Below are 11,016 nucleotides of genomic sequence, written 5' to 3'. Positions count from 1 at the left end.
CTGTTTGGCATCGGTCCAAGGAGACCTAGTGCCAAAAGGGGTTTATGACTTTGGTTCCCCTAACAACTGAAGCCATAGGGTTTATTTAGGGTTTGAATTTCGCGAACCCTTCTTCTTTCCCGCGCCTGCGCCTCTGCAACTCACTCCCCTCGCTCTCTCTCTCGCGTGCTCTCTCTCTCTCTCTTCGCTGCACCCACTGCCACCACACCCTCCGGCCACCTTCGACCACCTCCGGCCATTGCAACCACCACGCGAACGAGCCCCCTGTGTTGAACCTCCATTTCGCGTCTCTCTCTCTCTCTCTCTCGCTCTCTCTCTCTCTCTCGCGCGTCTCTCTCTCTTGCGCCGAAGCGGATCTGAAACCCCTTTGTTGCTATTCTTCGAATGGTGTCCCTCGTTTATCTCTGCGTCTAGGGTTTCCCCTTCCGAATCCCTCGCCTATGGAGTCACCAAAACGCCTTTCCTATGGATGAGTCTCTCGGAAGATGGGGACGTGGTTACATTTCTCGATCCTGATGGAAAACCCGGGGTGGAACGCAGGATTCAGAGCGAATTGGTTGCTATGGAGGTTAGTTTAATGGGGAAAACACACTTTGTTGTGGAGGAAAAGCAGTTTAGGGGTTCTATCAGTGATGATTGCGGAGATGAGGTGGTGGAGAGTGGATCGCCGCCGGAGAAACTGATGGCGGAGATTTACCGGCATTTCGCGAATCCGCGGAGTCCTGGCGGGGACCGGTCCCGGAGACAGCGCCGCAGGGAGAAGGAGAGGCTCGCTAGGCGGAAGTGGGAGTCTCAATAATTTTGTCAAGATTATGAATTGCTCGTGGCAAGCTCTGGTACTGCATCTGTGACTCCGATTTCAAGCACAAGAGATCTCTTAAAGACCATATTAAAGCTTTTGGAAGTGGCCATGCAGCTTATGGCATCGATGGTTTCGAAGAAGAAGATGAGCCAGCTTCTGAAGTAGAGCAAGATAATGATGATGCCACCCAGTGATTAACGAGACTGCTGGGTTTATGTCAGGGTTTGGAGCTCTCTAAGACTGGCTACATTTATCCGTATTGTCAAGGATTGTCGTGAAAACACAACTTCAATTTAAAAATTTGAAAATTTGATTGTTGTAGTTGGAAACTAGGGAGTAGATAGAACGTTGAGGGATGGGTCAATTTGATTTTGTGGTCTCTCAATTAGACAACGTTGACAAGTGTGGGTTTAGATTGGATGATCTTGTATGTCGCTTGCATCTTGAGTGACCCGTGGATTCTATAATTTTCAGATTTTCATTTAGATCTATGATAATTATAAAAAAAAAATATTTTTACCCTATGGCCTCGGTCCTATCTGACCCGAGGCAGAAAACTGGGTATATGGCACCGGTTTTGAAATAACTGAGGCATAAAATTGGATATATGGCTTCGGGTGCTAATAAGTCTCGGTTCCAGACCCGAGGTAAATTGTGGAAAATAATCAGGGTAGAAAGCCTTTACTGCACTGGTGGATATATTATTTGTCACTCCTTCAAATTAATTTTCTTCTTTTACATTTAATTATATTTTCATTTTTAGCTGTATTAAAATATTGTTATTTTATTATTTAATTATTTTTTAAATTTTTATAAGTGTGTATCAAATAAATTATTAAATAGATTGTTTTTGCTTCGTCCTATAAATAAAATAAAATTATTTCTAACATTTCAATTAGAGAGGTTATGAATAATTACTAAATATTAAATTTTATAAATTTTATAGTTAATTATAATATTAAATTAATTTAAACCTCTATAATAATTAATACAATACATTAATGCTCATAAATATTATGTAATTATTATTTATAATTTAATCTTAATAACTATTAATACAGTTTTAATTTATATTAGAGGTTATCATCGGTTATGATAATTAATAAATATTAAATTTTATAGTTAATTATAATATTAAATTAATTTAAACCTCTATAATAATTAATGCAATACATAAATGCTCATAAATATTATATAATTATTATTTATAATTTAATTTTAATAATTATTAATACAATTTTAATTTATAGAATTATTATTTATAATTTAATTTTAATAATTATTAATATAGTTTTAATTTATTTAAAAGATAAAAATCACTACAACAAAAATCACTTTAGACAACGACATAAAATTATGATATAAATTATAAAAACTGTGGTCTAAAGATTAGACCACAATTTTTTAGGTGTGGTATAGGTGAGTGTAGCTATAGATAATAGACAACGGTTTGGTTTTTAGTATGACAATATTTTTAAAACCGTTGCTTAAAATTCTCACAATAGACAACAATTTGACATGTTGATTTTATACCTTACCTATGTTTTTAGACCACATTTTTACTAGTTTTGCCCACATAGTTTAAAGCAACAATTATATAATCATGGACTTTCATGATATTTATACATCATTTATAAAAATATTGTTTATTACATGTTTAGGCTACATTTATTTAACCATTATCTATTTTAGTGTGGTCTAAACTATAAATTGTTGTAGTGAATATTTGTAAGTGTTATACAATTATCATGTATAATTTATTTGAAGTTTATGGAAAAAGTTAAAAAATAATGAAATAATAAAATAACTTTAACATAATTGTATCTTTAAAACAATTAAATAATAATTTTGCATGAAATTTTATAATTAACTTTTTTCTTTCATCTAGCCATCATTGAACATAATTTTATAATTACGGAGTCATGGCAGCCCTACTCCTTCAATAATCCAGCCATGTGTATGAAAGTGTGGTTTTGTAGTTATACGCCAAACTGTGTCACTGCAATCTTACTGTATATAAGAACCTCCAAAACACAACATTTTCATCATCACTTTCTGTCATAACCAGAGCTTCAACTATTGAATCACAGAGACTATCATCTAATGGAGAGGAAAACATTAGGGTTTTTGTTCTTGCTCTTCCTTGTCTTCGCTACTGGTAAATGAAGATTAACATTATAACATATTTTGCGTCTTAATTGTTACTTCTATAGAATAGTATTGTTTATGATGAAATTAATGAATGATGTGATGAAATAGATGTTGGCGTGAAGAGAACAGAGGCGAGAGAATGTTCAACGCCGAGCAAGAACTTCAAGGGTTTATGCTTCAGCGATAGGAACTGTGAAGCTGTGTGCAACACCGAACGTTTCCCCGGCGGCAAGTGTGTCCGTCAAAAATGCATGTGTACCATACATTGTTGAAATTTATTCACTTTTCTGTGAATAAATCAACTTATCAATCATCTTATATTAAAAACAAATAAATCCATTTATCAATCATCTTATATATCTCTCTGTCTACACAGTTTAATCATTTCTATGTGTGATTATAACAATTATTAATAACTATTAATTAGTGGCAACTCATTTTAGTATTCTACCTTTCTCCGAAAAACAATATATGTTCTTCCATAGTTTATTTGAACAAAGAATACAATAAATGTTATCATTCTAATCAAATAATGACATCGTTCTCTATTTTATTTTTTTCTCTTGTTATTTCACCTAATAAATATGTGAGTATTTTATTTAAAACTGAAATACATGTAAGTATAATTGATGAATGTGCACAACATATATATAACTTTAAATTGTATAGAAATTAAATGGTAGTGAGATGTAATTGATGAAAATTAATTAATTTCATGAATTTAAAATATATTATAAAGATTGATAATTCTTAAATGAGTTAAATATGTTTTTGGTTCCTCAAGTTTGGTCCCTCAAGTTGTAATGAAATTTGAAATTAGTCCCTCTTCAAAACTTTTGACCAATTTAGTCATTCATCTTTAGAAATATATGAATCTAGCTCTTTTAACCAAATTTTGTTAAGTTTATTTGATATTTCAAAAGCATTTTATGATAATATTTGAGTTAACATTGTAGAGAAAATATATCAAATGTCGTAAACAATTCAAATACTATCGTAAAATATGCTTGAAATATCAGATAAACTTAACAAAATTTAGTTAAAATGATTAAATTCATGGATTTTCTAAAGATAAAGGATTAAATTGGTCAAAAGTTTCGAACATAGACTAATTCCGAATTTTACTCAAACTTGAGGGATAAAAAACATATTTAACGCTTCTTAAATTTCATTTCAAAATACCTAAATAAAATTTTAGTCTAGAGAATTTAAAATTTCCTTGAGAAATTCTCTTTTTATAAAAATTTCTTATCTGTAAATATATTATTTTAATCATAGTTTAACAAATGTAAATTTTCCAGAGTAATTTTAATAATAGTTTTTTACAATATTACTTTATAAATAGAAATGTTATTCTAATCCATATCGTAGGTATATGAATTCCTTATAATTTTATCAAAAAATTATTTATGTAATGAACTATTTTTAATATTAAGCAACTGAAATTCGTAGAAACTATATTAAAATAACATTTTTTGATTAGTAACGGCTTCTTTAAAGTATGTTATAAGAATACAAATCCAATTCTTAGAAGGTGATAGGTTGGTTGGAGCCTGTAGAACAAGTTCTTGAACTCATCAAATTTTAGAATTGAACATGAGAAGAGAGTTAGTAAAAATCTTAAAATAAAATTTAAATTTAATTAAAAAGTTTTAACTTATGTATAAATATGAGTATTTTTAATTGATTTTTTATTGAAATCTTTTAGTGTTCAAAATTTTATATTTTTTAATTAAGTATTTCTTACAAAATTTGTTGAGAAAGTATTTTATGCAAAATATTTTACAAAAAATTGGCAACAATTTCCTGCAAAATATTTTTCATAACAAAATTTATAAGTATTTTTTACAAAAAAAATTCCAAATAAAATTGTCAGGAAATATGAATTTTTTAGTAGTGACAGTGACCAATTTAGATACCAATTTACAAAATTAAAAATTATTAGTTATTAAAATAGTCATTATTATAAATAAAAAATTACTATCCATCACTAAATTAACACTAATTAGTTAGAGACCAATTTAGAAACAAGTCATTTTGGTAGCCAAAACCTAATAGTTAATTTTTAGTGATTAATTTTCTTTAGTAGCCAAAATCATAATAGCTAGTTTTATAGACCAATTTTGTGTCCAATTATAATTTTTTATTCATAATAGTGATTATTTTAATAATTAATAAATTTTAGTTTTGTAAATTGACATCTAATTTGGTCACTATAGTTACTAATAATTATTTGTCACTAAAATTAATTACTATTTAGAAGTTTTTTTTGTAGTATATCAACAACAATTAGGATTAAATATGTTTTTGATCCCTTGACTTTTAATAAATTTTGAAATTAGTCAATTTTGAAACTTTAGACCGATTTAGTTCTTCATCTTTCGAAATACGTGAATTTAGTTCTTTTAATCAAATTTTGTTAAGTTTATTTGATGTTTCGTACACATTTCAGAAATGTATTTGAGTTGTTTATACGGTTTGACATATTTTTATTTTAATGTTAAGTCAAATACTACTATCAAATACAGAAGATTATATATATATATATATATATATATATATATATATATATATATATATATATATATATATCACTGCAATTTTACTGTATATAAGAACCTCCAAAACACAACATTTTCATCATCACTTTCTGTCATAACCAGAGCTTCAACTATTGAATCACATATATAGAGAGAGATTATCATCTAATGGAGAGGAAAACATTGGGGTTTTTGTTCTTGCTCTTCCTTGTCTTCGCTACTGGTAATGAAGATTAACATTAACATATTTTGCGTCTTAATTGTTATTTTTATACAATAGTATTATTTTTCTCAATGGAACAAATGAATGAATGAAGCAGATGTGGCGGTGAAGAAGGTGGAGGGAAAAGTTTGCTGGAGTAAAAGCCGGGTGTACACGAGTCCTTGCTACAGCAACGAAATCTGTGCAAATTATTGTAAGGGCGATGGTTTCGACGGCGGCGACTGTGGAGGCTCCCGTCGCCTATGCTTCTGCAGCAAGAATTGTTGAATCCATTAATATGTGACTCATCACACCATATCAAGTGTTACGTACCTAATAGTAATCTTCTACCAGTTATTACCATCTTTTGCAAAAGATTAATCAATCTAAAATGGGGTTAATTATGATCAGGATTAGTTGGTGAACTGTTAATTCTGTCTTGCTTTCTCCCATAACAGTAAAGGCTAAAACATGTTTTGAACAGAGAGTGCAGAAACTATTTTCAAAATCCAAAAAAGCATAAAAAAAGAAGCAATTGAAAATAGTATAAAAAAGAGAAGAGAATACGCATGCATGGTTTTATGAATCCGCATAAAAATTTACGGGTATTTGATGAATCCACTTCTAGTTTTTTACGGATTTTCACGTAAAAATTTTAGGAAATAAGTGATTTTCTAATATTCAGTAGCCGAAAAATTAATTAATACAATATTAAGATTTGTCTGTATCAAAGAAGAATTTTTTTTTTATAAATTTTAGCAGTACGCGAAAGGTGAAAGTGTGAGTAGGGATGATAATACAGCTGGACGGGTGAAAACGAGTTTAGTTATCCAATTTTCATTTTCATAGAAAAAATTTATCTTCTATTCACATATCCAAACCAAATTCAAGGGATATCAAATTTTTGTCACGTACCTATCTCTACCGAGTACGAGTAATGAGTATATTCTTGTACCCATACTCATACTCTTCATTTTACTATTTCAATATTAATTAATTAATTTTTATAAGATGATAAAAAATCACGGTAAATAAAATATAATATTATCAAATATTCAATATTAAGAGGAGAGTTGTTTCTTCGATATCAAATACTCACCTAGAAAGAAATTATAATTATATACATTTCAAATTAGAATACCAAATAAATTCCCATAAGAGCCAAAACATTTATGAAATTTGCAAACATTAATGACAAACATTAATGGAACCTAGATGATAAAATTTTTAAAAATATTTTTAAGAAATTATAAAAAAAAAAATATTCAAAGTAAAATATATTTTAAATATTTGTTTACTTCAAATTTTTAAATTTCAATGAATCTTTTTTTATACCCTAATAAGTTATAATACATCACTCAATCAAAATTGATCAAAATCACGCAAAAAAAAATTATTAAACTAATAATAATAAACTTTTAATATAGATCTTGTATCCTTTGAACTTCAATATATGTTAGATGGTGATAAAAAAATCATGGCAATTACATTAAACTTTTATACTATAGTAAATAAAATTGATTTAGACAATTATAGTGACAAAATTACAGTTGATTGATAATAAGTTAGGAAACTAAAAATAATTATATAAAAAATATCAAAATATTATTCTATATGATAAAAATAAACAACAAATAAAAATATTAAAAATTATCAAATGTGTGTCTTAAAAACTATTTGAGAGACTATTAAATGAAATCACACAGAGGAAAACAAATATATAATTAAGGGTATGATAAGATGAAAGATGAAAAATATATTAGGGATTTAAGAAAACTTTTCAAATATCAACATAGTCAAGTCAATGGTTGAGAAATAGCGAAAATTGTTTTAGCAAAACAAAAGAGTTCTTCAAAATGAAACAAAAATTAATAATAATAATAATAAAGCAAAGAAGGTAAATTTTTCATATTACATAATAAATGAAAGGTTTATACTATAGAACACTTAAATTGAGAGTGTTAAACATTTTCATGCGAAAGAAAAATATACAATAAATAAAATATTAAAAATGAATAGAAATATTGAAATGTGAGATATAAAAAATATTTAATTGGCATACATTAGTTGAATATAATTGTATAAAGGTTATGATAAGATAAAAAATATATTGGAGATGCAAATGAATTTCATGACAAACCAAACAATTAAAAGAAATAAAAAATAGAAAGTGTATTATATATATATATATATATATATATGATGTTACTTTATTAACTGTAAATATTTTAATAATTTAAACTGGGATGGGATATGCAAAGATAAGTATTATAATAGGTATGAGGACAGATACGAGACAGATATGTACACAGTCCTCCTCATTTTCATACTCAATTGAAAAAGTCGAAAATTTCTCATACCCAATTAATCCAAGAATTTTTTATCAAAACGAGAACGAGTTCAAACAACATCTACATAAATAAATTTATTTGTCATTTCTAGTTACGAGTGAGAGTAATTCCCAAATGGAGTTGCATGTCTCTACGTGCACACACGTGTCCTCTTTTTGCACGTGCAACTACATCTATCACCTCATTATATAAAGAAGCGCAGAAGAGACTAATCCCAATATCTTCCCTTTGAAGTGATTTTAGAGAGCTCGAAGAATTAGCGTCGATGGAGAGAAAAACAATCTTAGGGTTTATGCTGCTTCTGGTCCTAATCTTTGCTTCCGGTAAGATATTATATTCATTAACTTGTTTTGTGTTCTTTGAATGAAGAAATGTGAAATGAATGAATCATGTGATGAAATAGATGTGGCTGTGAAGAAAACAGAGGCGAGAGAATGTGAAACACCCAGCAAGACCTTCAGGGGTTTATGCATAAGCGACAGGAACTGTGAAGCTGTGTGTAACACCGAAGGTTTTCCCAACGGCAAGTGCGAAGGTCTCCGTCAACGATGCATGTGTATCAGAAATTGTTGAAAATTTATTCACTTTTCTGTGAATAAATCAACTTATCATCTTATATAAAAACTGAATAAATCCATTTATCAATAATTTTATATATCTCGCTCTGTCTACACAGCTTCTCGCTCTATCTACTAAGCTTAATCATTTCTATATGCGATTACAAATTAATAGTTATAATTCATGCTGATAAAAAAATATTAAATCATGGCAACTCATCTTAGTATTAATTCTACCTTTCTCCCGGAAAGAAAATACATGTTCTTCCGTAGCTAACTTGAACAAGGAGGAAATACAATAAATTTTATGATTCTAATCGAATAATGAAATCGTTTTCTATTCTATTTTTTCTATCGTTATTTCACTTAATAAATATGTTTGTATTTTATTTAAAATTAAAATACATGTAAAGTATAATTGATGAATGCACAAAACATATATCTTTAAATTGTTTAGAAATTAAATGGTAGTAAGAGTGTAATTGATGAAGAATAAATAATTTCATGAATTTGAAATATATTTTAAAAATGGAAAATTCTTAATTTTCATTTAAAAAAATACATAAATAAATTTTAGTCTAGAGAATTCAAAATTTCATTGAAATTTAGTTTTTTTATTAAAATTTAGTATCTAAATTATATTATTTTAATGATAGTCTTACAACTATATAGATTTTTCAGAGCAATTTTAATAAGATTTTTTTTACAATATTACTTTATAATTAGAGATGTTATTGTAATCCATATCGTAGGTGTACGAATTCCCTATAACTTATTCTATCAAAAATGTATTTGTATGATGAACTATTTTTAATATTAAGCAACTCATGTTCGTGGAAACTATATTACATAGCATTTCTTTTTATTAGTAAGGGCATCTTTAAAGTATGTTTTAAGAATAAAAATCGAATTCTTACAAGGTGAGTTGGTCGGAACGTGTAGAACTTATTGAAATCATCAACTTTTTGTATCGAAAACAATATATCAAATATTGTTAAATTAAATGTGAAACAATGAGAAGAGAGCTAGTAAAAATCCCAAATTAATTTTAAATTCAATTAATTTTTAAGTTATTTATAAATATAAATATTTTTAATTAAATTTTTAATGAAAATTTTGAGTATTCAAAGTTTTATATATTTTAATTGAGTATTTGTTATTTATTTTTTTCATTAATCAAGTAAACGTTATTTTACATCTTATTTACTTGTCTCGATGTATCAATAAGTATAATCTTTTATAGTTAATAATTAACACAATAAAATAATAAGTAATTTATATTATTTTAATTGGCGTTAGACAATAAGATTATTATTATTATTTTTTTTATGATTTCTATCTCAGGACAAGGAAGTGTGGTAATTATTATTGATCACATGGTTGATGTAACTGATCACAATGGTTCCTTATTATTCAATAAACTTTATAATTAAAGTAACAGCTGTTACTTACCATTTTACATTAAATAAAATATTAATTTGTATTAATAGCTAAAACGCGTTTATTGTAGTGATTATAAAAGGCAATAAATGTATTTAATGTAGTAATTAAGAAGAAGGCAACCTTTAATAGTTTAATATATACAGGACAGAGGTGTGAGTTTGATAGTTTCCCAAATGGTGTTGCATGTCTCTATTCACACGTGGCACCTCTGCATGTAAGATGTAAAACTATCCCTGGTATATAAAGAAGTGAAAAGGAGAAAGAACCAACTTCATCATTTTGAACTAGGAACAAGCTTCAACAATTAGGGTGTGATGGAGACAAAAGTGTTAAGGTTTACTATGTTTCTTCTCTTCCTAGTCTTAGCCGCTGGTAAGACACATATGTCTATTATACAACTTGTGTTTGTCTGAATGAAATGATGTGAAACTGAATAATGGAATGATTAAACAGATGTGGCTGTGAAAAGAACAGAGGCAAGAGAATGTTGGACATCAAGCAGGACCTTCAAGGGTTTATGCTTCAGCAGCAGTAACTGTGAAGCCGTGTGTTTCACTGAAGGTTTCTCCGGTGGCAAATGCAAAGGCGTTCGTCACAAATGCTACTGCAGTGAAATATGTCGAAATTAATTAACTCATTCAACCTTTCCGGTTAATAAAAGTTTATCCTCCGTCTCTGTTCACAAATTGTAGTCATTTTTAGATGCGGTTATAAACGTTATTAATTAATGGGAAGTACTAATTATGTCTTTCTCTAATCATAGTTTTTATATTAAGACTTGCTTAATTTTCATATCCAGCTGTGCTCACTGGCTGTAACGTCCCATTTAATTATTATGCGAAATTAAAGTAAACGTCACACAACAAGAAAGTACTGTAGCGAAATCCTGGGATCCTTAACACAATCCCTACAACTTGGGCACACCACGATGTCAACGGAACCCAAAATACAAGTCTAGCAAAGAGAAAAG

At 28.5% G+C, this 11,016-nt stretch overlaps 1 protein-coding gene and 2 long non-coding RNA genes across 3 annotated transcripts; all 3 read left to right on the top strand.

Moving 5' to 3' along the window:
- Positions 1-412: 412 nt before the first annotated feature.
- On the top strand, positions 413-983 carry LOC114175618 (F-box protein At3g12350-like). The gene has a single exon (XM_028060379.1). It carries the CDS (start codon positions 470-472, stop codon positions 797-799), a length of 330 nt encoding a protein of 109 aa, XP_027916180.1. The 5' UTR covers positions 413-469; the 3' UTR covers positions 800-983.
- A 1,772-nt stretch (positions 984-2,755) lies between these two features.
- Positions 2,756-3,310, top strand: LOC114175386. Its single transcript, XR_003602830.1, has 2 exons — positions 2,756-2,960; positions 3,062-3,310. It is a non-coding gene; the product is annotated as an uncharacterized LOC114175386 (long non-coding RNA).
- A 6,994-nt stretch (positions 3,311-10,304) lies between these two features.
- Positions 10,305-10,794, top strand: LOC114179635. Its single transcript, XR_003603493.1, has 2 exons — positions 10,305-10,418; positions 10,500-10,794. It is a non-coding gene; the product is annotated as an uncharacterized LOC114179635 (long non-coding RNA).
- Positions 10,795-11,016: the final 222 nt, after the last annotated feature.

This window comes from Vigna unguiculata, chromosome 3 (assembly GCF_004118075.2).
Source record: "Vigna unguiculata cultivar IT97K-499-35 chromosome 3, ASM411807v1, whole genome shotgun sequence".
In the NCBI taxonomy this organism is placed as follows: domain Eukaryota; kingdom Viridiplantae; phylum Streptophyta; class Magnoliopsida; order Fabales; family Fabaceae; genus Vigna; species Vigna unguiculata.
Note: the sequence above shows the minus strand (reverse complement) of the source record. Positions and strands in the feature narration are given on the sequence as shown.